Source organism: Condylura cristata, unplaced genomic scaffold, assembly GCF_000260355.1.
Source record: "Condylura cristata isolate star-nosed mole 26May11 unplaced genomic scaffold, ConCri1.0 scaffold00003, whole genome shotgun sequence".
NCBI lineage: Eukaryota > Metazoa > Chordata > Mammalia > Eulipotyphla > Talpidae > Condylura > Condylura cristata.
Window position 1 is genome coordinate 29,980,970 of NW_004567104.1, and position 26,736 is coordinate 30,007,705.

General features: G+C 54.0%; 1 protein-coding gene across 9 annotated transcripts in view; it reads left to right on the plus strand.

Annotated features, from left to right (window-relative positions):
* TNK2 (tyrosine kinase, non-receptor, 2) overlaps positions 1 to 15,680 on the plus strand; it is a 38,398-nt gene extending 22,718 nt beyond the window's left edge. For 5 of the 9 annotated variants that reach the window (XM_012732521.1, XM_012732517.1, XM_012732525.1 and 2 more), the window contains exons 4-16: positions 552 to 773; positions 1,340 to 1,492; positions 2,001 to 2,278; positions 3,690 to 3,816; positions 4,170 to 4,316; positions 4,397 to 4,491; positions 9,184 to 9,378; positions 10,717 to 10,808; positions 11,342 to 11,386; positions 12,000 to 13,348; positions 13,449 to 13,544; positions 13,701 to 13,828; positions 14,913 to 15,680. In XM_012732521.1, coding sequence (XP_012587975.1) covers positions 552 to 773; positions 1,340 to 1,492; positions 2,001 to 2,278; positions 3,690 to 3,816; positions 4,170 to 4,316; positions 4,397 to 4,491; positions 9,184 to 9,378; positions 10,717 to 10,808; positions 11,342 to 11,386; positions 12,000 to 13,348; positions 13,449 to 13,544; positions 13,701 to 13,828; positions 14,913 to 14,919 — 2,934 coding nt within the window. In that variant the 3' untranslated portion in view covers positions 14,920 to 15,680. The remainder of the gene's footprint in view (positions 1 to 551; positions 774 to 1,339; positions 1,493 to 2,000; positions 2,279 to 3,689; positions 3,817 to 4,169; positions 4,317 to 4,396; positions 4,492 to 9,183; positions 9,379 to 10,716; positions 10,809 to 11,341; positions 11,387 to 11,999; positions 13,349 to 13,448; positions 13,545 to 13,700; positions 13,829 to 14,912) is intronic. The other 4 variants (XM_012732550.1, XM_012732532.1, XM_012732512.1 and 1 more) reach the window with 3 other exon arrangements.
* The last annotated feature ends 11,056 nt before the right edge of the window (positions 15,681 to 26,736 follow it).

Here is a 26,736-nt window from a genome sequence, read left to right on the forward strand (position 1 = left end):
GGCCTTGCACACACACACTACAGACCAACCTTCAGCTCAAATTATCCTCTCCCCTGGCAGGATGAAGGGCAGCCGACTCCATGGGGAGGGTGGAGACAGACAGCGCCAAATGGGCAACCTAGAGAAGGGGCCAGGGCTAAAAATGGACAGGGAGGTGTTTGTGGAGGGCCTCTGAGGCTCCTTCCCATTTGCTTGGGTTATGGGATAGTGTCTGTGAGGCAGGGGCTACAGGAGGGGAGGGTCTGGGCACAAGAGAGTGCCTGCACTGGCTTTGGGCTGTCCCCACAGCTGGGTGTGGTGCCACAGCAGCCACAGACAGCTTGCCTGTTTGTTTCAGGCATGTACCTTGATAACCACACTCAGGCCTGTGGGTTCTTTTTTAGGGGTGAGATTTGGAGGGGCTGTGCCCTCCAGCCAGGCGACCCCCTTTCTGGCAGCTTAACAAAGCCAGGTCCTCTCTGAAGGCCTAACTGAGGACCCAGTGGGATAAAACTGAGTAACTAACTCTGGGGCCTCAGGTTTCCATCTGGCCCCCAACTCCCTCCAAACAGGTGTTCAGTGGAAAGCGTCTAGAAGCTGAGTTCCCCCCTCATCACTCTCAAAGCACCTTCCGGAAGACCTCACCTACCCCAGGGGGCCCAACAGGAGAGGGGCCCCTGCAGAGCCTCACCTGCCTCATCGGGGAGAAAGACCTGCATCTCTTCGAGAAATTGGGAGATGGCTCCTTTGGCGTGGTGCGCAGGGGAGAGTGGGATGCCCCCTCGGGGAAGACGGTGAGCTTTCTCAGTCCTGTGGGGTGTGGCGGAGGGGCCGGCCCCTAAGAGACTGTGGCAGAGGCCCCACTCTGTCCTGTGAGGTGGAGCCTTCCTCACTGCTAGATGTGAGTGGGGCAGGTCATAGACTGCCTCAGCCTGGAGCTGTGCTCTAGTTTGCCAGAAGGAGAGTTCTGCTGCGCCGTGTGGGTCACCACCCTGGCTTGGGATCCAACTCTTACTGCAGTGGCTGAGGACAGCTACATAGTGCTGCACCACCAGGGAGACACCTATCAGTTCATTTTTTAGCATAATATTTAAGGTATTCTACGCCAGAAGCATTTTTAATATTCCATTTTATCATATGATTTTAATATTCTGTCATCATGGTGGAAGGTAAGGTGCAGTGGATGACCCCTGGCAGTCAGCCAGCTGCGCTTGCAAAGCCAGTTCTCAGGCACTCGTGAGCGATCACCTTCTCAAGTGAGCAGATCTGAGGCAGATGTTTGAACTGAGTTGAAGGGAGGAGTATCTTGGCGCAGACAGTTGCCTGGGGCCTGATTTCCCACAATCTACTCTCTGGGCAGGTGAGTGTAGCTGTGAAGTGCCTAAAGCCAGATGTATTGAGCCAGCCAGAAGCCATGGACGACTTCATCCGGGAGGTCAACGCCATGCACTCGCTTGACCACCGAAACCTCATTCGACTTTATGGTGTGGTGCTCACTCCTCCCATGAAGATGGTGAGCGCTATGGACAGGAGGGGAGTGGGCACAGGGAGGGGCCTGTCGTCTCTTGGTCTCCCCCTCCTCTAGCCTGTGCTTTGGCTACTCCTGCCCATCCTGATGAAGGTCACAGGTGTCCCCACCCGGTGTGCAGAGGGGGTCGTGGGGAGCTGACCCAGTACTGACTGTGTCCCCTGGAACCCATGTTCATCTCTGCATTTTTTCTGTGCTCATTAGCAGGGATTTGCACACATGGGAGGGGCAAATCTTAGGGTTTAGCTTTTGGAATTTCGAACTTGAGCCTCTCAGGGCAGCTTCTCTTTAGATCTTAACTTCCTACATTGCCTGAAGGGAGAGGCTTGGGAAGCTGTTGGACTTCTAGAGGTCCTGGGAGGGCAGGCCAGGCAGGAACATAGAAGTGTGGCTGTGGCAGGCCTTCGGAAGAAGAACGGGGAGCCCGGTTGGGGTGCTGCGAAAGGACAGGGCTCAGCTGTGCTTACTCTCCCTACCTCCTCCATGGTCTCAGGTGACAGAGCTGGCACCTCTGGGATCACTGTTGGACCGGCTGCGCAAGCACCAGGGCCATTTCCTCCTGGGCACTCTGAGCCGCTATGCCGTGCAGGTGGCTGAGGGCATGGGCTACCTGGAGTCCAAGCGCTTTATTCACCGTGATCTAGCTGCCCGGAATCTGCTGTTGGCCACCCGCGACCTGGTCAAGATTGGGGACTTTGGGCTGATGCGTGCACTACCCCAGAATGATGACCACTACGTCATGCAGGAGCATCGCAAGGTGCCCTTTGCCTGGTGAGGGGCAGGGGCTGCCAGCTCACAGGGTCTGGGTCACACCCTGACACTGCACACTCAGACCTCAGATCTTCTGGGCCCTCCTGTTCCCGCCCCAGCCCTTGACTCTGCCTGCCCTTCTTGTGTGGCCGTGCATTCTCTCACCCCTCCTCATTTCTTGAGAACCCATGTACAAGATACTGGAACGCACGATGCTTTGGGGACTCACAGAAGGGCACATTACTTGGTGGATATTTAAAGGCTTGCTGGAGGACTGTATATCAGACTTCTGAAATATCCTAAGTTAGCCATCCAAAGACTGTAGTGGGTAATGACGTTCCAGGTAGAGTGAGTGTCAGGCAGGGCCAGGAGAGGCTGGACCTTGTAGACTGACCAGCCTGCTCACTGGTGCTATGGGGTGGTGCTGGGCCCTGCCATTGTGTGAGCATGTCCTGTACTGAGGCCACTGTGATCCTTCCAAGCCAGAGGCACCCCAGAGGTATGGTCTCTTTCCTTTAGGGGTGGGAGGACTTGGTCCATTTCTGCTTGCCAGCGCTATGGCTGTGGGAAACCCTTATAATCCAGGATGTGTGGGCACCCTGGTTAATAACTTTTATGTAGAGCACCATACATCCTGGATTATGCCTGTTGTCCTAGAATGATTGGTTAGCATACCCTTTTGTACTCAAGCCTCCTGGTTTGAGTGGTAAATTACAAGGACACCTTTAAAAAAAAAAACAGCCCCCGAATACAATCCTGTGTAGCAGGTTACTGCTACTTCCATCTCCAGCATAGTAAGCAAAAGGCTTAGAGATTTTGAGTGACTTTCTCGGGTTTCCACCCCTTTGAGTGGCTGAGCCAGCTCTCTCATCCCAGGACAGAGCTTTGGACTATCCACCCAAGGCACCTTCCTTCACTCTGTTCCTCAGTTCACCCTGGTATAGCCCCTTTGCTAATTTCCCTGCAGTAGTGTTCCACTTCCTCACCCATGGAGCTCCAGAGGGACTGTGGGGGTTATTTGAGTGAAGCCAGTGTGACTGCTTCCCCCCATTTTGGTTCTTCCCCAGGCCCTCTCCAAATTTCCCACCTACACCTTCCTGCTGAAATGACCCAAATCCCAGTATCCCGCCCAAAATCTGGAAATTGTCATCCTCCCACCACAGTTAGAAAACAGCTGAGATCTATCCCTCTCCCCACCCACTTGCTCCCTCTTGGAGTCTCCTACCATCCCTGACCTGGGAACCTCACCCACCCTCTTCCCAGCCCAGGCTGCATGTGAGTAAAGAGCTAAGCAAGGTGATTTTCTTCAGTTCTGTGCACCCATAGTCAAGAGGCTCCTGTATCTACCTTTGTGCCTACACGTGGGTCATCGTGCTTGTTGAAGAAATGGGGTGCTCTGAGAGGCCTTCTGTTTAACCCTTGTCTCTACCAGGTGTGCCCCTGAGAGCCTGAAGACACGTACCTTCTCCCATGCCAGTGACACCTGGATGTTTGGAGTAACATTATGGGAGATGTTCACCTATGGCCAGGAGCCCTGGATTGGCCTCAATGGCAGTCAGGTGAGGAGGCCAGGGGACAAGTTCCCAACAGGGTGGTCAGTTTGATCTCTAGTTTGCCTCCTGGCCTTGTTGGAATTGATTTCCTGCTGGGTTCCTGTCCCCAGCCCTTTTGTCTGTATGGTCTTCCTGACAGCAGAGCACAGGGAAGGGTCCCCGGTGATCAGGAGAGTGACAGACTGGGGCTTGCTCACACTCTTAACTCTCACCCTGTCTGCCTACCTGGGGTCCTGTCAGACCTTTGGGGTACAGGCATGGTGCCCTACAGCTCCAGTTGTTCCATGGACTAGGGGCAAGGTGGGAAGAGAAGAGCTGGGTGCTTTTCTTGTCCTGAAATTGCACCATCACATGACCAGATCCTACATAAGATTGACAAGGAGGGTGAGCGCCTGCCCCGGCCTGAGGACTGTCCCCAGGATATCTACAATGTCATGGTCCAGTGCTGGGCTCACAAGCCTGAAGACAGGCCCACCTTCGTGGCCCTGCGGGACTTCCTGCTGGAGGTGAGCGCAGGTCTACCATGGGCAGGGGTATCAGAGCCAGCTTGCTTTCAGGGTGGGCAGTGACCTGTGTCTGCCCCCAGGCCCAGCCCACTGACATGCGGGCCCTTCAAGACTTTGAGGAACCAGACAAGCTGCACATCCAGATGAACGATGTCATCACTGTCATTGAGGGGAGGTAGGACCTGGGGAGGGGCTGTCTACACTACACTGCCTGGAAGGGCACAGGGAGGAAGGGGCATGTGGGCGAGTTTTCTTCTGCCTGCGAGGCTCCCTCCTGTGTGGTGAGAGGAGTGGATTGGCTTGGGTCTGCCTCTTGAGTGCTTCAGGATAAGTTTGCAGCTGCTGCTGCTCAGAGGGGATTTTCCTTCCCTGGCTCTGCCTCTGAAACCCTTTTTCTACTGGGCTCTGGCTCTGGCTGTGTGGGTCGTTAAGGCCAGGCAGCGTAGGAAGTGGTTCAGCCTGGCCTCAGGGCCGTAACTGGGGACTCTGGAACTCCTGAACAGTCCTCCACTAATCCTCTGCCTCCCCTTCCGTCTACCTCCTTCCAGGATAAGAACTCTTGACTCTCCACCTGGGTGCCTTTCACAATCCCAAAGCAGCCCCACCTTCTTCCTGGATGCCCCTGTTCTCCTGACGGGCCCCACAGCTCCCTCCCAGAGTTCCTGTCTATCCTCCATCTGGGCTTCTCCCCCTGGCCCTTGGTGCCAGTCTCCCTTCACAGGGCCCTCTAGTCCAGACCCTTCCACCCCACCCCCACTCCAGTACTCCCTCAGGCAACATCTCCTGAGTGGTGTTTCCTACCTGCTGTCCCCCCCACTCCCAGTTCAGAACTGGGGCCCCAGTTCAGTCTGACTGCTAGAGGCCCCACCCGCCACCCTCCCTGCCTGATCTGATCTGCAGGGTGTCTGAGGAGAACAGGTTGGGTCAGGGCAGGCTTCAGGTAGCTTTGGGGTAGGGCTGAGCTTGGAGGGCCCCCGAAAGGGAGCCAAGCAAAGAAAATGCTGAGCTCCTAGATCCTCTGATTCAGTCAGGCGGGCACGAGGGGCAGCAGTTGTTCCCTACAGTCTTTTCTACCTGAACTTCAGGTTTGGGAAACTGGGAGGTTGATGGCCTCAGGTGATAGAATTGCCCTGGAATCCTGGCGCCCAGGCTGCTGTGGAAGAACTGATGTGTTTCCACTATGGCCCTAGCACTTCTCCCCCAGCCTGGGCTCCCTTTACATTTGGGCCCTGTATATGGAATTAAGGCTGATTTACTAACGAGTTGTGGATGGGGGAGAGGCTTGGGGAATTAGTGGTAGTTGACCAAAGCAGAGAGCTTGTAGCGAGGCCTGACATACAGAAAGGCTATATAGTCTGTGAATTTGGAGCTGAGGGCCAGTGAGGGGCTTGAGGCATGGCGCTCTGGGAAACATTTTGGAAACAGGAAGATTAGGGTGAGTGCCTTTCTGGATTGTATGGCAGGGTGTTGAGCCAGAATTTGGGGTCTGCAGCCTTCCACCTCCAGGAGCCAGTCTTGAACCTGACGCCTCCTGTGCTCTGTAACCCACGCTTCACTTGCTTTCAGTGGGGGCCTGTGTTCCCTGGGGGTCCTGAGTTGCTTCATGTGTTTCTGGGCTGTGTGTCTCTGAAACTGGCACCTGGGGTCACCCCAGAAGTTAGGGAGGCAATGGGAGGAGCCCCTCTTCCTGGGAGGCCACTACTGTAGGCATGCCTTGTCCTGCGCTCTGTCAGAGTCTCCCCTTGGCTCCACTGCCAGCTCTGCCACTGCCTGCCAGTGTGGGCCTACTGGGCCCCTCCTCCAGGGCCACCAGCCTGACTTGGACCACAGCACCTACCCTCCCTCGGTGCCTGGAGCTGCTCAGGAGGTGGGAGGTGAGGGGTAGGAGGCCTCAACAGCCGGTGAGGCTTTGGGAGTGGGCCTGTGTGTCGGTGGTACCAGAGCTTTGACTGCCCCCTTGTTCTTTAGTCCCTGAATATCTCTGTTTGTTTGGCAGACTGTCTCCATGTCTCCAGTGGGTGGGTTCTCTGTTTCTGCCCCTTTGGGTTTGGCTTTGTCGCGTGGGTCTCTCTTTCTCTGGCTCCCTCTTCGCCTCTCCACTCGCTCCATATCTGTGCCCTCCCATTGGCCTTGTATTCCGTCTTCCTGACACTCTCTGCTGTTTATTTCTTGGTCCAGAATCTGCTTCCTGCCCACCCCCCAGACCCTCAGAGCTATGCTTCTGTAGGCTCAGCGCTTTGCAAGGTGTCAGGTAGTAGGCAGAGAGAGGACACCCAGGTGTGCTGTGAGCTGCACTTGCAAAGCTCTGTCTAGACTGAGGAACCAATGATGGCTTGTCTTCCAGAAGGTCTTATCTGAAGACTGGGAAGGCTGGCAGCATATTTACATTTTGATAGAACTGGAGGAGGGGACAGATGTTTTAGAATCCATCTGTGGGTCCTTAGCCTGGTTCTTGGAACCTCTGCTTCCTGTGGTAGGTGGAGAAGGGGACTCTAGGATCTGGATTGTAAGGCCAGGGCCTGCCTGAGTCCCCTAGAGAAATGAAGGTGGGTTGGTGTTTTGAGCAGAATGTTTAAGTGATATTTGTCAGCCATTTTCAGGCCTACCTATGGCCAGTACTGAGACAGCTGGGATTTCTAGAGGCTGGTCCTCATAGAGCTGGGCAGTCCTAGGCAGAGCTCAGCTTCCCAGGCACTACTTCTGGCCTGCCTTTCCCAGGGCACTGGCAGGCAGCAGGAGACAGCAAATTTGTTCTGGAGGTGCTGGACTTTGACACCCCACCCTTTGGCTGCAGACTGGATAGCAGGCCTGCCTCCCCTTACTTTGAGACTGGCCTGTCCACTGAGGGAGAAGAGAGGTTGTGGCCAGCGCAAGTGCTGTTTCTGAGTGTGTTTGGGATGCATTTTCAAAGGAAGCCTCTTCTCTTTCTTCGTCATAGTCCCACTCTGATTCTGCCTCCCCAGTATCACAGCTGTTTTGAGCCATTGAGGGATTTCTTGCCTCAGGCCACTGCTGTGATAACAGCGAGTGGGCTTGGTGTCTCCCCACTCTCAGGAGTGGGGCCTCGGGAGGCTCCTGTAAGAGGATCTTGGCTGTGCTGACAACAGGGAAGGCGTTAAGGAGTGAGCCGCAGTCCCGTGTTGTGCAGAGTCCACACGGGAGGGCATAGTTAGGGGGCAGACCCAGCCCCGGGCTCCCAGCTACATCTCCACCTCCACTACAGCTCTCAGCCAGGGTGAGTGCCTGAAAGTGAGTGCAGGGACCGGTGTCTGCCCCGGGGCTGGTATCTGGCAGTGAACCCAGGGAGTCAGTAGGTGTTGGGGGGAGAGGAGCAGCAGGGTGTCCCGTGCTAGGGTTCACCCAGCTTTATGGGCGGCTCTCAGCCTCTCAGCCAGCCCTGGCCGTGTGTGGGGGAGCTGTTTCTCTCCTTGAAATGGCCATGCTATTTTCAGATGGGCTTGGTTTCTTCCAGGGGTGTTGTCCTCTCTTCTTCCTTCCTTTCCTGCCCTTCCCACCCAGAGGGCAGGGTGGTAATCACAGGGTTGCTCTGTCTGGTGGTGGGCTGGTCAGCAGCCTTGTTTACAAGGAGGCGAGGCTCCCACCCCTCCCCCACCCCACCTCAGCTCCCTGAGGACTGCTGTCCCTGTGCGTCCTGCTCTCTGAGAAGGAGCTGTGTGGGGCTCATGCTGCCCTAGCAGGCTGCATTACCGAATGGAGCGGGGACCAGGTGCGCAGGCCGTGCCCGCCTCCTCTGCCTCCTTCCACCCCTCCAGGTGGCTGCAGTCTGGAGGAGACCTGTCCTTGCACTCTCGGTGGGGGCAGGTGATGTGAAGGCGGGGGCTGACCGAGCGTGCAGCCTGGTGCCTCGGTGTGTCCCCATCGCAGCAGGGAGCTCTCACCGTCTCTGCCTTAATGTAGATCTGCTTGTGTGTGATGTCAGGTATGAGTGATCCAGCGGCAGATGAGGAGCCCGTGGCCTTGTGGAGATTTTTGGCATTCGCAGTATCCAGGATGCCTTTCTCTTGCGTCCCCCATTCCCTGCGCCCTGGCTTATACTGTGCCAGCAATGGTTTCATGTCTGAAGCCAAGTGAGAGACTGGTGGTCTGACAGTCCAGCCCCACTGGAAGGCTGGGTTCCCTCTGTGCCGCTTACTTTATATGACAGTAACACTGCCTCCCAGGACATGGGTGGGGACGAGGGTGAGGACCCCTCGGCACTGCTAGGAGGTGGCAGAAGACACTGGAACTATGAAAGTGGTGATGAGAAGACGCAGGCTGCTCCCAAGTGCATGCAAGACTGCGTGCAGGTGGTGGGCTGTGTTGGAGTGCTTGACCCTGTGCCTTTGGCCAAGGCACACGGTGCTTTCATGGGTCCGGGAGCTCACCACTCCTGGAACTGGCCTGGAGTGTGAAACCCCGTGGCCAAGAGGCTTGGAGCCTCCCTTGCCCAGGGAGAAAGGAGGTGAGGTAGTATTGTAAGAAGATGCAAACTTTGTGGCTCTAACAACTGGATTTAAATCTTGGGTCTGCTGTGATCTTTCTGGTAATTTTGGCAAGGCATGTCACTTGTTTGAGCCTGTTTCCTTATTTGTAAACTGTAAGGAAAGCTGTGTAACCCACCTAGGTAGCTTACGTTAAGGCTGTGTGCACAACTGGGCCTTGTTTAGGGGGAAGGGCAGGTCATGGAGCTGTTGGAAGGAAGTGAACTGATGACAGCACACCCTGGTGGGGCCCTAGTCCTGATGTTCCCTCCTGCCAGGCTAGCCAGATATAATGGATAAAAGGAGAGCTTGGCTTGTAAAGGGTCCCTTTCCCTTGGGCCGTCCCACCACGCCCTTGTGTTCACCATGTCATCTCTGTTGGGCAGGGCTGAGAATTACTGGTGGCGCGGACAGAACACACGGACACTGTGTGTCGGGCCCTTCCCTCGCAACGTGGTGACTTCCGTGGCTGGCCTCTCAGCTCAGGACATCAGCCAGCCCTTGCAGAATAGCTTCATCCACACGGGGCATGGCGACAGCGACCCCCGCCACTGCTGGGGCTTCCCCGACAAGATTGACGAGTGAGTACCATAGGGCCCTGTCTAGGCGCACGGCTCCCAGGGCCCTGCCCGACACTGTGGGGCAGAGGGTCTCCTGCTGCCCGGCAACTTTTCATTACAGGCAAACTTGGGGTAGGAACTACAAAGGGTTCACCTGCACTCCCACTTGGTGGACTTAGCTATAAGCCCTCTGTGCTCCCACCCAACCCCTTGGCACACTGGCTTTGGAAAATGGAATGGGGCGTAGCCTTCAGACACAGCCTAATAGAACTGCTCGAATGCGCAGGCCTGAGTGGAAGGGAGCTGTGTTCTCAGACTAGAGGAGCAAGGCATGGAAACTACCCCTGTGGGGATATTTCAAAAGGCAGCAGTTCAGCTGCCTTCCTCCACCTGCTCACCCTGAACTTGGGAGGGGCCTTCCATCTCCTTTAAGTAAAAGGATGCAGTCTTTTGGGGGGCATCTGGGGTAGACACAGAGGAGCGGCATGAGTTCCCCTGGATGCCCTAGCCTGACAGCGCCACACTTCAGGCACCCTGGCCTCTCTGCTGGCCCCGAGGGGCTTCCAGCAGTTGTTTTCAGCAGCCCTTTCTTCTCCGACAGGTTTCTGCTCTGAGGCCTGGTAAAACAGGCCGTTAAATATGCGTGCCATCCCCCAGTCCCCCAAGCAGAACTCTAAGGTCTGGGACAGCCCCCAGTCTCTTGCATCCAGGAGCGGAGCTGAGGGCCTGAGAGAGTTGGGGCCAGGGAGTGCAGACGCCCTCCAGGAGGGGCCCGGTGCCCTGCGCCCTGCCCCCGTGCACTGCGACCAGCCCAGCCCCATTCCTCCAGGCTTTACTCAGCCTGGTGACTAAATCCCAGATCTCAACAGTCAGCACAGGGGTTGAAGGTGAATGGAGAGCAGGGCAGACATCCTAGGCCCTACTCCACCTCCTGGCAATGGAGTACAAGGATTCCTTCTGCCTCCCTTGACCTGGAGAGAGTAATTTGGCTGCCGCTGCTTGGTAGGAGAGAAGAGAATGTGCCAGCAGATGACCGGGTGTGGGTTGAGGTGCTGTGAGGGCCAGCTTTGCCCTTCTAGGGTTTTCTTGTGGCCTCCGTAGTCCTAGTCTTTCAACCTGTGGTCAGGAGTTCTCTCTCTGCCCCCCATGACATCCTCCTGTGCTCACGGCTCAGCGCTTCACAAGGGAGCTACAGGGACTCAGACCCACGCCCACCGGGGTCTTAGATGAGAGGGTGCCCCAGTGAGGTTTCTGTCTTCTGCCGACCCCAGGAGACATCCCAACATCTCCAGAGCTTTCCTTGCTGCCCCTATTGCTTGTCCTCCCCCTGCATGTTCTGACCTGGCTCTGTCTCCACAGGTTGTATCTGGGAAACCCCATGGACCCTCCTGACCTGCTGAGCGTGGAGCTGAGCACTTCCCGACCCACCCTGCATCTTGGAAGGGTGAAAAGTAAGAGCCCAGCCCCCAGGTGTCCTCTTAGTCATCCGCTTCCCAGAAGGACACTGTCCTCTCCCTGAGCCAGCTGTTCCGGCTCTGGGATGGTTAGGTCAGGGCCACGGGGACAGCTGTGTGCTGGGCGTGGGGTGGATGGGGGCAGCTGTATCCGCCGCGGTGGGCCTCCCTGGGCGGTCGGTCCATGGTAGCCTGACCGCCTCGGCTTCCCTCCTCCCTCCTTCCCCCATGCTCGGATCCTGCCATCCTCACTCTCCCTAATCCTGCCCTCCTCTGCCAAGCCAAGCCGCCCCCCGGGCTTCATCTCGGCCAGGAGCCTCATCCATCTCCCGGATCTGTGCTGTGTTCCGGAACACGGTTTCCCCATCCTGCCGCCCCATTGCTTCCCATGTGCTGTGGGGTTTGCTCATTCACTCGCCCCTCTTCCCTGCTCTCTCTCTCCCCCGCCCCACACTGCCCTCCTGTCTGACTGTCTTCACTTCCCGTCCTGTGTCTTCTGCTCTCCGCTCTCCGCATGGCCTTCCTCGCAGGGGAGCCTCCACCTCGCCCGCCTCAGCCTGCCATCTTCACGCAGAGTAAGTGGAGCTGCTCTCGACGCCATGGCCCCTGCCTCCGCTCCCTGTCTCCTCTCTTTTCTCCTCTCCGGGAAGGTACCGAGCCCCGTGGGCTGTCGGGTGGGAAGGGAGGCGGTGTGTGCTGTGAGCTTCTTGCTGCTGACTCGGCCCAGCATGCCTGCCTCTCCCCCCACCCCAAGGGCCTGGGCCCCTGGAGCAGATGTGCGGTCCTGGTGCCCACTCTGCCTCTCTCCCCTCGCCTGGCTCTGCCACGCTCCCTGAGGGACCCGCACACTCTGCGCCCGTGGCTCCTGCCCCTCTGACAGCGAGGGACTGCCCCTGCCCCCTGCTGCACTAACTGTGATGTGGCGGGGGTGCAGTAGGGGTTACTAACCAGGCCCAGGGCTATTTGGGTTCTTGTATTGATGAAGGGGTGTGGGGTGTTGCTTACTCTAGCTGAGATGGAGACAGGATGAGCCAGCCTGTGTGGAGGGCCAGACAGTGCCCTGAGTAAGTTCTGGAGCAGACCTGTGGGGAGTTGGTCTGGAGCTCGGTGGGACAGATGCTTGTTTTTGTCCATTTCCGTGAATCAGCTTGACACTGCTTCTCTGTTGCGGTTTCCCCTGCATCGCAGAACCAACGTACGACCCTGTGAGTGAGGATCAAGACCCCTTGTCCAGTGACTTCAAGAGGCTGGGTCTGCGGAAGCCCAGCCTGCCCCGGGGGCTGTGGCTCGCGAAGCCCTCCGCCCGGGTTCCAGGCACCAAGGCCGGCCGGGGCGCTGTGGGCGAAGTCACCCTCATCGACTTCGGGGAGGAGCCTGTGGTCCTGGCCCCGCGGCCCTCTGCACCCTCGCTGGCACAGCTGGCCATGGATGCCTGCTCCTTGCTGGACAAGACCCCTCCGCAGAGCCCCACGCGGGCACTGCCCCGGCCCCTGCACCCCACGCCCGTGGTGGATTGGGATGCACGTCCACTGCCCCCGCCTCCTGCCTATGACGATGTGGCCCAGGATGAGGACGACTTTGAGGTGTGCTCCATCAACAGCACCCTCGTGGGCGCAGGAGTCTCTGCGGGGCACAGCCAGGGCGAGACCAATTACGCCTTTGTGCCTGAACAGGCACAGCGCCTCCTCCCGCTGGAGGACAACCTGTTCCTCCCGCCCCAGGGAGGGAGCAAGCCCCCCGACTCGGCGCAGACCGCGGAGATCTTCCAGGCGCTGCAGCAGGAGTGCATGCGGCAGCTTCAGGTCCCTGCTGGTTCTCTGGCTCCCTCGCCCAGCCCAGTGGGTGACGACAGACCCCAGGTGCCGCCCCGAGTGCCCATCCCGCCCCGCCCCACACGCCCACGTGGTGAGCTGTCTCCAGCCCCCTCAGGTGAGGAGGAGACGGCACGATGGCCCGGGCCTGCCTCCCCTCCCCGGGTGCCGCCCCGGGAGCCCTTGTCCCCTCAAGGCTCGAGGACCCCCAGCCCCTTGGTGCCTCCTGGCAGCTCCCCGCTGCCACATCGACTCTCAAGCTCGCCTGGGAAGACCATGCCCACCACCCAGAGCTTTGCATCAGACCCCAAGTACGCCACCCCCCAGGTGATCCAGGCGCCTGGCCCACGGGCTGGTCCGTGCATCCTGCCCATTGTCCGAGATGGCAAGAAAGTCAGTAACACCCACTACTATCTGCTGCCTGAACGTCCACCATACCTGGAGCGTTACCAGCGCTTCCTGCGTGAGGCCCAGAGCCCTGAAGAGACAAGCTCCCTGCCTGTGCCACTGTTGCTGCCCCCACCCAGCACCCCGGCTCCTGCCGCCCCCACTGCTACTGTTCGACCGATGCCCCAGGCTGCCCCAGACCCCAAGGCGAACTTCTCCACCAACAACAGCAACCCAGGAATCCGGCCACCAGCTGTGAGGTCCACTGCTCGGCTGTCACTGAGGGGCTGCCCCGGGGATGGGCTAGAGGTTGGACGGCCAGCAGATAAGGTCCAGATGGTGAGTATCAGGCCTGGCTGCCGGGTGAGCAGGGCCGGGAGCCCAAGGGGCCCAGAGGAATGGGCCCAAGTGGTGCTGACGGGTGGGTGGGTGTGCCCAGCTACAGGCCATGGTGCATGGGGTGACCACAGAGGAGTGCCAGGCGGCCCTGCAGAGCCACAGCTGGAGCATACAGAGGGCTGCCCAGTATCTGAAGGTACCATCACCACTCTGGCTTTCAGGGACCCTGAGATGCTTCTGCTGCTCTCACCACCCCCCCAACCCCTTGCCTCTGGCTCTCCTCTGCCCCTTCCTGGTGGGTGCCCCCCTCCCCCGGCCCCCTGTGGCCCATGGTCCTGCCTCTGCTCCTCAGGTGGAGCAGCTCTTTGGGTTGGGTCTGAGGCCGCGAGGCGAGTGTCACAAAGTACTGGAGATGTTTGACTGGAACCTGGAGCAAGCTGGCTGCCACCTTCTGGGCTCCTGTGGCCCCACCTACCAGAAGTGAGTGCGTCCCACACCCTGCCCAAAGAGGGGGCCCGGGCACACCATTCCGGGGGCAACCCGTCACCCGGCCAGCCGAGCACAGCCAGAAGAGGCTCAGCTGGTGGGAGGCCGTGGGAGGGAGGGCAGTCCCCTCAGGGACCAGAACTGGTGGGTGAAAACAGTTCCTCACAAGTGTATTTATTTAGACTTGTTGGCCCCTTGATTCAGATGAACTAATTGGTCAAAGAGGGAGTTTGTTGAACCTTTCTGGTTGAGAGGGTCTCACTCCCCCACCCCCTCCCACAGCACCTGAGTAGTTTAAACAGATATTTCATATTTCACTGTTTAAAGTGACACAAACAGTTTTAATCCTGTCTAAAGGACTAACAAAAAGAAACTACTTTCCTGTAAAATACTATGTATGTATATGTAATAAAATTGGTAGATATATAAATAACGTACAATATCTGGCGCAAATGTATTTTAATTTTTTTACAAAGCCAAAAGGGTGCAGTGTGAAATGGGTAAGTCCCAGGATCATCCAGGAGAGGCGCTGGGGACTGTGGGGGCAGAGACGCAGTCAGAACCGCAGGGGCCATGTCAACTTACACCATTTGTGTTTCTTCACGTAGGTGTCCCTGGCCTCGGGGTCCTCGTCTGTGGGTGTATAAGTGATAGTGCCGTCCTCATAGAAGTGACCAGAAGGATTACTGAGGGTGCATCTGTTGTAACCCACAGCAAGAGTCTGGGCCCTGGGCGCCATCACTGAGTGTTAGCTGTTATCTCCTGATTTTCTTACCAACTGACATCCAGATGAGTTTAGGCTTTCCTGGACTTGTCACCCTTGGATACTTTTTAATACATAATGCTGCTGTTATCCATCTTTTCTTTTTTTGTCTTAGGAAAGTAAAATTCAGGGGGAGACCCTGAATAAATTCTGTAATTACCACCAAGAATTACCAGTTTTCCTGGTATCAGTTTGCCTGGCACCAAGAGGCAGTAATTTCCCATGGCCCCCTGGGGCACATCCTTACCAGACAGTCCGTCTCTTGCCCCAGCTGCTGTTAATGGGTGTGCTTTCTGGTTGTTCCCTGTTGCTTAGGCGCTGAGATGCCTGGATAGGATCGGCCTGAAGGAATCATTTGAGCCTGTCCATCTGACAAGGGCAGGGAGATGTCCTGCCCAGGTCTGGAGGACCTGCTGCCATCTGCTGCTTCCAGTACAGAGCGAGTCAAGGCAGCAGGAGGAGGAGCCCCGCCTTGCCTGTCCCTTCCTCAGCCAGCGCCATCCCTGCAAATCTGGTTCAGCCCTTGGTCCCCTCAGCCAAGGAGCAGGAAGGAGCCGTGTGAAGGCAGGCCTGGGGGCTGCCTCGGCAGGCCCTGTGGCTGACCTGCCTCCGGCCCTAGTTCCTGGTGGGGTCTGTGACTGGAGTGTGTTCCCAGGAGCTACAGCAGGGAAGCCGGGCTTGATGTGGACAGAGAGGGTGTGTTGGCCACATAAAAAGATGGGCCGGCACCCATGGGCTCCCTAGGGCTGGGCTCTTCTCCATGGAGTCCCCGGTGGGCTGTTGGGGTGTTGGACAGACTGTGACTTGTGGCCACACCACGGACATGTTATGGGATATGGCTGGTCTCAGGATGTTGCGCCTGGAAATAGCCTGAGGTGGCTTAGGAGACAGAGCAAGGGTGTCAGATCATTCTCTGGCAGGGACCAGGGCCCAAGGCCCCAGGGTTGAAGGAGACTGAGGGACACCAGTGGCTTCCCTGTGCTGTTCGGTGTTTTCCTACCAGCCTCTGTCGCCAAAGCTGCTACCCCAGCTATGGATACCTGCTTCTTCCAGAGAAATAAAGCTAGTTTTTATTTTATGTTACTTACGTGTACCTGCCTGTTTCTTTGCCTCTCGGTCACCAAGGAGCCGGAGGCCCCCAAGTTCCCAAAGCGCCCAGTCTCATAGCACCCTCTGTGGACAGAGGGAGGAAGTGCTGGCCTGGACATGCTGGCCTGGACCTGCAGAGGCTCAGAGCCCCGCCTGCCTTAATGGAATCTCTGCCACACAGCCCCGCATTTCCCTTGGGGGTGCAGCTGGAGTGGGGGGTGGGGGGTTTCATTTGCAGAGCAGTCTGACGGATGAATTCCCAGAAGTAGAACTCTGAGTCAGAGTATGGACTCTCTGAGCTATAGGGTTCCCTAGGCAACATGTACCACAGGGCCGGGCACAGTAACAGCTGGAGCTAAGCCAGAAAGTTTAGCAACAAGGAAGGCTTCTGCGTGTCTGAGTTTAGTGATTTAATATTTCACATATTCAAGTTTCAAAAGGTACTAAAGAGTATATATTGTCTCCCACTCCCCAGAAGCTGCCTTTATCTTCAGTTTCTTACATGTTTGTCATTTATAGTACTTTGAAAGTTCCCGTGCAGTGCAGAGCGAGTGTCCCCTTGCTTAGTTGCTGGGCGTTTAGATGTCCATCATCCACCTGCTCAAACCTCTTGATGGGAGGACTTGGGAGTGGTTTCCATTCCTTTGTAGTTTTAACCACTGCTGCAATAAATGCTGTGTAGGGTGACCCTTCACTTGTGTGTGTGGGATTTTTCACTCGCAAATCAGCCTGAGGGCTGAGTTCCCAGAAGTAGCTCTCTTGAGTCAGAGTATGTACAGTTATGATGGAGAGGTTGCTCGTTGCCACCCACAAGTGTGTGGGAGCTCTCTGTGCTACAGAGCTCTCAGATTTCTGCTTGCCTTATCAGGTGGGAAATGGTATCTATAGTTTCATTTTGTTTCTAATGGATGAATAAATAAGTTGCACCTTTGATATTTCCTTTTCTTTGAGCTGCTGATTAATGTCCTTGACCCATTGAAAAAGCTAAATTACTCACCTGTTACTGTTTTTGAGGTCGTTATAGGATTGAGGAAATTATTCTTGCTTTTTACGTTATGATCTCTACTTTAGAGCAGCTGTTCCCATAGGCTTATCTAGGGTGAGTCCTATTCTAGAATCAAGCTTTCACTGGCTAAATGTGAAATAATAAGACCCTCCTGCCTCCATCTGAGTGTTCCCTAAAATGAAATGAATTCAAGCATTGTTATCATTCTGGGATTTCTGTGTTCCTGTGTAGTGTTGAAATGGATATTTTTGATGTGATGGCAACGTTAGAAGGTAAATTTGCTCCCCGCCCCCCTTACCCTGTGAAGCAGTGTTTCAGCACAGCTCTCCAGCGGTTGTTACTTGATGACCCTAGAATCCACCTTTTACCCTGAGCCTGCGCTTTTGTGTCAGGCAGCACCACCTACTGGCAACGTGTGACATTGCAGTCTCAGGGAAAGGGAGAGTAAGATTGTGTAGTGTGACCCAATGAATCAAGTCCAGGAATTACTGGCCCAGGCTGATGCTAATGCTTGCTTAAAGTCATTCATCCCAGGAAAGCTGGGAGAGAAGGGAATAGGCCCACCCATTAGCTGAAGGATCTAATTCCGGGAAGAGACTGGGTGGTGGGGGAGAGGCCACCCCAAACCCAAGGAAAGAAGCCAGCAGCTGCTGGGCTACCTGGAATGATGCTGTGGGCCAAGGAAGAGAGTGCAGTCACCCCCAGAGAGAAGTCCTGGGATGACAGCACCCTTTGGGGAACCCTTGCCACCGCTGTATTTTTTTAAGTGTTTATGTGATTTTGATATAAGTCCACGGTTGAATTGGAACTTTCAATTAGAAAATTTAAATTACCCCAAAATCCACTTCGATTCTGATATATTTGCTTCCATTCCCCCCTGCACACACTGCATAGTTTTCGTTCTCTAGAAATGAAATGTAAAAGTTCGATTGAACACGTTCTTTGCTACCATTTGTATTTTATAAAAATTGTTTTAACAAATCTTGCTAAATGGATTTCAGAAAGACTTGTCTCCTTTATTAAACCCAAGCATATACAGCATTAAAGAGAGTAATTCATTCTGAAGGTCGGCCTGAAATTATTTCTGGAAGGATCTGCTGGGAACAGTCTGGATGGCTGAAAGAAATGGGCCACGGGCTGTCCTGGTGGGCAGCTGTGCGGGCTGACTGACGCTGCTGCTTCAGATCATGTGCGAACCTCTCCACGAAAATTCACCCAAACACTCGCACTCCCCAGGGTGACATTCCCACTGGCCCAGCTGTCTTTTCCGAAGTTGGCCCTTTGGAGACTTCTCACTTTGTTCCTGCTGCCGTCAGGAGGGTGCTCAGGTTCACGGCTCTGGCACAGAGAGGACAGACGCCCTTCTCTTGCTGCCCTTTGTGAGTAGAGACGCGTGGTGCTTTGCAAACCACTGAGCCAAACTCTGAGGGAAATATCTCCATCTTGTCATCACCAGCTTTATCACCACCCTAGCTTCACCCTCTATGCTGAGGCTTTGCTACCAGAAAGGTGGCACAAAGTCCAGGACTACCAGCTTCCCCTGGGAAGAGGTCTGATTCTAGACTCTGCTGGAATCAGTTCTGCAAAGATTCTTCCAGGGGTTAGGATCGGGGTGGGGGGAGAAGGAGGGGTTCATGGGCTCAATCTACAGAATGGAAATCCCCGAGCTAAGGCAGTTCTGCTCAAATCCCAAAGAGCAGGTGGGCTTTGGGAGGCCCCGCCTGGCTCCCAGCCCCTGATCCTCTCCAAGCAGGGCCTGTGTCCCCTGCCTCGAGGCCACATCACCCATTCTAACCTCCCCCCCCCACTTTTTTGTTGATGAAACAATGCTTTTGAAAAAATATTCAGGGGCCTCCCTGGTGGCACAAGGGCTTAAGTCTCAGTACTATACTATCCACAGCCACTGCAGCATGAGTTCGATCCCCAGCCAAGGAGCTGACCCACATGGCGCGGCAGACCTCTCCTGACTCACCAACTGCTCCCCTTGTGTTTCAGTCATTCCCCTTATTCTGCACCCCACTCTGTCTCAGGTGAGTCCTCTCACCCCCTGCACCTCTGGCCTGTACCCCAGTTCTTATATGCATAAATAAATAAGTCTTTAAAAAAATATTCAAGGGATTTAGCTGCAACTTTATAATAGTAAACAAGTGAAAACCATGAAAATGCCTGATAAGAGGTTGATTAAATTTACCTAATTTCACCCACAGACTGGGAAACAACACAGCAAATCCAGCATCCTTTCTAAAGTATTCAATTAATTAAAATTTATCTCTGAGTGACATTAAGCCTTTCCAAAATATCCTTCCTCATTTTCTATTTTTCAATTTCTTGTGTAAAATACATATAATATTTTCTCTAATGGCAGCATCTTTTTATGTGCTTGTCAGCCATTTGTATATCTTCTTTGGGGAAATATCGTTTGAATCCTTTGCCCGTTTTTAAAATTGGGTGTCTGGGGTTTTGCTGTGCTAGGAGCCCTTTCGCCAGCCCCTGTGGTCTGCAGCCTCTGCTCCCACTCTGTTCTCACTGGCATTTGCCCTCTTGGTTTCCGCCCTTCCCTCTCCAAGCATGTGTGCTGTTTATAGATTGGATCACCTGTTTGCTTTCGTTGTTTTTGAGTTAGCATTTTAATTTCATTTCCTGCTTTCCTTTTTCCATTCCACTCAGGGCTTCCAGCTCTAAGATCTTAACATGTATTAATTTTTGCTTTTTCCCCCAGTTGGAGATGAATCCTCAGTTTATCAGAATTCTGTTTGTGCCTCCAACTGTGTACAGAGAACTCTGAAGAGAAAGTAAAGCCACCTGTCCCTTCCTGTAGGAGTTTACACATGGGGAGGGGTCTCACAGAGGAGATGCCTCATTGGCCCTCCGAGACCACTATTCAGCAGGGAGTGGTTGTGCCCACCCCACTGTACCCCGCCCCACCCCACCCACAAGCAATTCCGGGGCACTTTCAGGTATCCAAGAGTTCAACTCAACTCTGACACAGTCTACCTGCAGATAGCAACAGATTCTGCAGGGAAAGGCTTAATCTCCCAAGGCAACACTCACTTCTGACACTGGCCACAAGCCTAGGCTGCCAGGTGGGCTTCTGACCAGCCAGCTACAGAGGGAAGCTCCCAGGTCCTTGCTCAGATTTCAGGTGCACATCACCAGCTCAGATTACTGTCTGTGCACCTGATCAGCTGACTATAAATCAGAGATTCCAGACCGGCCACCTCAGGTTCTATTAATCTGCTAGAATAGCACAAGGAATTCGGGAAACTCATGTACTCACTAGATCACCAATTTACTATTCAGGAACAGCCAGATGAAAGAGATGCCTAGGGCAAAGTATGGGGAAAGGTGTGGTGTTTCTATGTCATTCTCCAGAAGTACCATTCTCCCCCAAATCATCACATGGTCCCCAAAACAGATGCTCTAGGAAGCCCACCCGTCTTCTTGTTTTTTTTTTTCATAAATTAATTTATTTATTACTGGGGTACAGGCCAGAAGTGGGGGAGTGGTGAGGGGATCACCAGAGACAGAGTGGGTTGCAGAAAAGGCGGATCTACTGAAATACACTGCTGAGGGGAGCAGCAGGCAGGTCAGGAGAGGTCTGCCATGCCATGTGGTCACTTCCCTGGCCGGGGATCGAACTTGTGCTGCGGTGCCTGTGATAGCTTCATAGTGCTGTGCCTTAACCCGTTACTCCTCCAGGGAGAGCCCTCTGGGTTTTTATGCAGACTATAACACAGACATTGTTGATTAACTCATTGTTCCAGCCTCTGTTCTTATTGGTATCCCTGGCAACCAATTCAGTCTGTCAGAGTTTCCCCCAAATTTACCTTCATTAACATAACAAAAGACACCTTTATCATTCTGACACTTAGGAAATGCCAAGGGTTTGGGGGGAGCTATGAGTCAGGAACTGAGACTGCATTTGAGAAATAGATTTTAGTGTCTGAGTAACCAAGTACATGTTTGCTATAGACCGTATTACCACAAGGTGGTTATGCACTGGCTTGGTGGTGGGCTGGCGGGCAGTACAGCTGTGTTCTGAGTGCAGACCTGGGGTGGCTGGGCTAGGAAGGGGCAGGTAGAGTCAGACATGTAAGCTTCACTCCAGTCTTCCAAGCCTGAGGCGCCCTGGGGCTGCCTGCCAGTTCCATGGGCTGTGGCCCATTCTAGAGCTGGGTATACTTTAGATTTTGATTGATGTATTTTTCAATTCTAGAATTTCCATCTGGTTCTTTTTAACATTTTACTTCTCTGTAAAGATTATCTTTCTATGCACTCCAAACATGTTTGCTATTCCTCCTTGGGTAGCATAATTACAATCTCTCGCTCACATTTCTAACACCTGTCTCATCTGGGGGCTGACAGCTATTGTCTTTATCCTTATGTGATGTTAGATTTTTCTGGTTCTTTGTACACTGAGTAGTTTTGGGTCATATGCTAATGATGTCACTTATGGAAATGTTGGATTCAGAGAGTGGGGTCCTTGGTTTTGATGTCATCTTTTGGAGTTCGGGGTCCCTGGGTTCACTCTGGGAAAGGTTTCACCAGAGCTCCCCTTTCAGCGGCAAACGGCGAGATTCTCCACAAGACAGAGTCGCAGTTATATTTAAAGAGGAAGTTTATTAGAAAGAGACAGGCGAGGAAAAGGCACTTGCATAGGCGCAAGCGGGCAGGATGAGCTGCTCAGGAAGGGTCAGGTTTGCAGAGGGAGAGGCCTGCATGGTTGCCGGCCGACGGCCTAAGGAGAGAGTGGCCTAAGGAGAGGCTGGGGGAGATCAGTGCAGAGAAGTCCGGCCATGGTCACAGGCAGGCAGGCGGTGGCTGCCTGCAGGGGGAGAGAGCGGGTGGACAGAAGCACCTGCATCGGCACAGGTGGGCAGTGGAGCAGCTGACCGGTACTGGTGGAGAGACTGCCCTGATATAGGCAGTTTCTCCTTGGGAAGGGCTCACTGCTTGTGAGCCTAGGTAGAACTTAAGAGGACCGGAGATTTCCTGACGAGCTTCATCTCCATGTCCTTATCTTTTACCTTTTGGGTCTGAGCTTCAGGCACAGCCCCCAACAGTCTGTTATCTGCTGGGACCTCTTGGAGACATCCAGGCATCCTGGGCATCCTGGACATCGGGCTTGGTGCCTGAGGACCTTGATGTTATGGCTGTGTCAGTTCCTGCACAGGCCCCTTCTGCCTGTCCCCTTTGTGTGAGTCAGTCTTGTGATGCCTCTCCTGTGTTCCTTCCTCCATCAGTTTCACTCTGGGAAAGTTTTCACCAGAGCTCCCCTTTCAGCGGCACATGGTGAGTTTCCCAGGCAAGCTTCACCCTAATGCAGAGACTACTTATCTCCAAAAGGGCGTGTTTATAAAAGGTAGAGAAAAATAAAGGACACTTACATAGACAAAAGGGCCAGAAAGGGCTGCCCCAAAAGGGACAGATTTGCTCAAGGGTGGCCTTGAGGAGAGGGCCTCTGCTGAGGGAGTTCTGTGAAGAGAGGTCCCAGCTCAGTGCAGGTTGCAGGCAGACAGGCAGCTGCTGCCCTGCCGAGGGAGAGAGTGGGTGGAAAGAAGCACTTGCACAGTCACAGGTGAGCATCACAGGTAGACAGCTGCCCCAAGCCAGTATAGAGACTGCACTAATATAGTCTTTTTCTCTTTGGGAGGGGCTCACTCTTTCCTGAAGTGGTTTGTTTGTTGGTGACTTTGAATAAAAGATATTTATTTTAAAAAGAAACTCATTCACTTGTTAATCCAACAGTGACTACTCTTTTTTTTTTTTTACAAAAGACAGAGTGGGGAGCAGAACAGGCAGACTGATGAGGTACACTGCTGAGGGGAGTAGCGGGCGGGTCAGGAGAGGTCTGCCTCGCCATGTGCGTCAGCTCCCTGGCAGGGGGTTGAACTTGTGCTGCTGTGGCTGCATAGTGTTGTGTTTTAACTGGTTCTGCCACCAGGTTGGGCCCCGTGGGGGTGATTTAGACTCAGAGGAAATCACACCTTGTAGAAATAGACCTGTGTGGTAACTATGGTCACCACAGGCTTGAGCTCCCAGAGGTATGGACTTCCAAACAAAGGAGGAATAGAAGAAGTGTCATTTATAATAAACAAGTCACTGCTCAGGCATAACTGCCAAGGCTTGGTGGTGGTGGCCTGTCCTGGGGGCTTGTGAGAAGTGCAGACCTTAGGGACCATCTCAGGCTCTGCACCGAGCCTGTGCTGTCCAGTACCCCTGGGAGATGCGTGGACATAAGAGAGTGTGAGCAGCCCCCATTAGGGTCCCTCGAGTACCACAGGTAGCATTACTCTCAGTAATGACATGTTACAAGTTGGTGAACAGCTCTTGGTAAGGGGCCAGTCTAAGCACATTATGAAATTCCCTCAATCCACTCATGGTTGAATTCCTAGAAAATTCAGTGTCTTAAAATTGTGCAAAGACCCACCCTCCCACCTGGCGAGGAGGACATTTCCGCATAATGCTTTGTTGCTTCGTGTGTTGTAGGATATCCGGGTCCGGCATTTACATCAGTGGCCTGTCATGCTGACCACTGAAAACACCCCAGCACTTCCCACACTGTCCCCTAGGAGTCATTGCTGTCCTCTCTGAGAACCTTTGGTCCCCTAGCAAAATCCCTGTGCTTGGAACTTAACATTATTCATCTACTAAGCTTAGAAGAGAAGCCAAGATTTATCCTTTCTTTAGCTAAAGAAAATTAACTTCAGAGAAGTTAAACAATTTATCTAAGTTCCCCATGAATGAAGCTTTGATGGACAGCTAAGTTTGGCGGGTGTTGGGGCGGGGGTGTGTGTGACAAATACTTGGAGGTTGAGGTGGGAACACACCCTGCCTTGGCAGGCTCTCCCCAAAGTGCCCTGATAGAGAAGCAGGGCTGGGGGGGGGGGCGCTCTCTCTGTGTGCATACACCCTGATGGCAGAATTCTGTTCAACTCCTTTATTGAGTTGGGTTTGGCTAGTGCTCAAGGTGTGTGAAGAAATGTACAGCCAAACTGTGTTAGTCCAGATCCTCCAAGAAAAAACCATGGAGGAGTGGGATCAAATGCTCAAGGGTTTTATTTGGGAAAGTGACTATGTGAGAGAAAATAAGAAGGGAGGGAGCTGGAGATGCTGGAAGAGGCTCCAGGCTATGGTACAAATTAGAACCTGAGCGAGGGGGCATGTAGAGGAAGGGTAGCCTGCCTAGTAGTCTCCAGAAAGTTGTGGGGGAATCCTGAAGCCCATGTCATTTTCTGGTTGCTGGTGGCATTGGCCATTTTCTGCTCTGGCCCCAACACCCTCCCCTTACATAACCCACATATTCATTGTAATTTCTTCCATCAACCAGCATCTTGGTTCTATGAGTTTCCTCTTCCTGGGATTTCCTTAGAAGCTGGGTAGGAGGGTGAGAGGAAGAAAGAAAATGGCCCTCCATGTTCAGCTTCAGGAAGGCACATCCAAATTTCTTTTGCCAACATCACAGACCTCACAGATGTGGTGCATTATTATGCTAAGATCATCTCTGTATTTTCCAGTCTGTTTTCATCAAGAATCCCTCCCAGAGAAGTGTGTGATGAAGCAAGGCAGTGCTCTAGCACACTGGCCTGGAGTCTAGAGGAAACCCCTGGGGAACTATAACTGCAGGCAGCTCTGGAGGCCAGTGCCAGGTGTTGTGTGCACTTGTCCAGCAGGAACAGGACACTGGCAGAGAAGGGCCTCGGGAGGGTAATGGCGAGCGCAGGATGAACCAGACTGTGACTGGGAAGGAGGGTCCCCTGGACCCCAGGGAGCAGGCTGAGGACGGTGACGGTGCTGAGCAGGAAGTGTCTAGGTTCATGACAGACTTGAAGGAAGGAAGGAAGTGGCAGTGCAGGCCTGGACCGTCAGGGCAGCCAGGCCTTCTCTCCCTGGGCTCCGGGCAGCTCAGTGAATCACCACCGGAACCCTGCCCAGGACCAGCTAGCCAGACCCAATTACCATCTGCGCTTTCCTTCTTTTGCAGGACAGGGCTGGCCCTGGTCATCCCAGAGGCCAAGACCCCTGGCAGACCTTGATTTACCAGTCACACTGCCCTGCCCTGCTGCTGACCCCATCATCTCTGTCGTCCTGTTCCCTGAGCTGAGTGACTAATGGTCACACGCTTCCCTCCAGAAGGGCAAAGACCAGGCTGAACCCTGAAATGGAGGCCAAGCCCAGTGAGGTGTGGCAAGCAACCAGGCAGCGCTTGTCACTGCCCCTGGTGCCAGGAGCAAGCTCGGGGGGCCCAGGAAGTGGAAAGAAGGGGGCCAAGGGCAAGAGGTGCATCAGGGGAGGTTGCATGAGGCGGGGTGGAGAGTTTCTCACTAGACTGGCAGCTCCGGGGTAGGAGTCAGGTTTGTCTCATGCCCCAGGGCCTGGCAAGCAACGGGCACAAACTCACCTACAGGATGGTGCAAACAGAGGGCTGGGGCAGAGGAGCGAGCTTTCTTCCTAGCTCTGCAGGAGCTCCACCTGATCCTGCGGCCCATGCCATCATCAAAGCCCTAGGCAAGGCGCCTTAGACTCTGGCAAGCTTTTGGACCTCATTTGCACCGCTCTGGCTGGGGGATGGGTAATCTGGGGCATTTCATCGGAAACTATTTTAACTATATTTCTTCTCTTTATCTTTTATTAAAGGTCTTATACACTAGATTATGTTTTGTCTTGAAGCAGTAGTTGGCAGAACCTTATTTAGAACAGGCAGGTTTGAGGATCCTGGGGTCACCCTCTTCCTGCCCTGTATCGAAATGACATGAAAATTTCCTCTTTTGGGGGGTCTTCCGTTGGCACAAAGGGTTAAAGTCTCACCTCTATGAAGCTATCTGCAGTCACTGCAGCACAAGTTCACTCCCTGGCCAGGGAGGTGACCCGAATGGCGCGGCAGGCCTCTCCTGACCTGCCTGCTGCCCCCCTCAGCAGTGTATTTCAGTCAATCTGCCTGTTTTGCTCTCCACTCTGTCTCTGGTGAATCTTCTCACTCCACCCCCCACACCTCTGGCCTGTACCCCAGTTCTTGTGTTCATATCTGGGGTACAGACCAGAGATGCAGAGGTAGTGAGAGGATTCACCAGAGACAGAGTGGGGAGCAGAATAGGCTGACTGACAAAGTACACTGCTGAGGGGAGCAGCAGGCGGGTCAGGAGAGGTCTGCCTCAGGAGAGGTCTGCCGTGCCATGTGGTCGCCTCCGGGGCAGGTGGGGATCAGACTCATGCTGAAGTGGCTTTAGCTTCTTAGTGCTGCGCTTTAACCCGCTGCGCCACCAGGGAGGGCCAATAAATCTTTTTTAAAAAAAGAAAATTTCCTGTTTCTTGTTATGATGTACCATGTGCCAGTAGATGCCTACAATCACAAACAAAATAGACAGACAAGCGGACTTAGGAACCAATCCAAAAGCTTTACAGCTCCCTTCTTCCCTGCTTGGTCCTCGGTCTCCATTATGTCTTGGCCTGGTGAGCAGCTTGGGACTGCCCCTTGGTGCTGGGCCTGAAGCACTATACAGTTTCTCAAATGAGCACTTGCCTGGTTACATTACAGCCGACTACTTCTCTGGTCAACAAGGCTCAAAGCTGCCTCTGTGTCCCACCCCCCAACATCCCTTCTGTTTCCAGGCTGAAGCCTGCAGTCTGCCTGTGATAGGTGGCCATTTTCTTTTCCCGAGCATCTCCCTCCATGGACTTGACCTTTTTGCTCAGATGCCACAGCAGGCCTGGGAGCTGTATCTTTCTTTCTCTTCCTACTGCATTTTTTATAACTGAACAAGCAAATCAAGTAACATAAAATAGCTAATGTTTAATACTGAGAGAAGGTTTATTAAATTAAATTATGGTATAACTACCTGAGGAGATGCTTTCATTAAAATTAAAAAATGAGTTTGGGGATCGAACTTGGGCTGCAGTGGCTGGTGATAGCTTGATAGTGCTGAGATTTTAACCCCTGCATCACTAGGGAGGCCCTAATCCTGTGATCCTGTGTCTTTTTTTTTTTTTAAGATTTATTTATTTATGCATACAGAGCTGGGGTACAGGCCAGAGATGCAGGGGCAG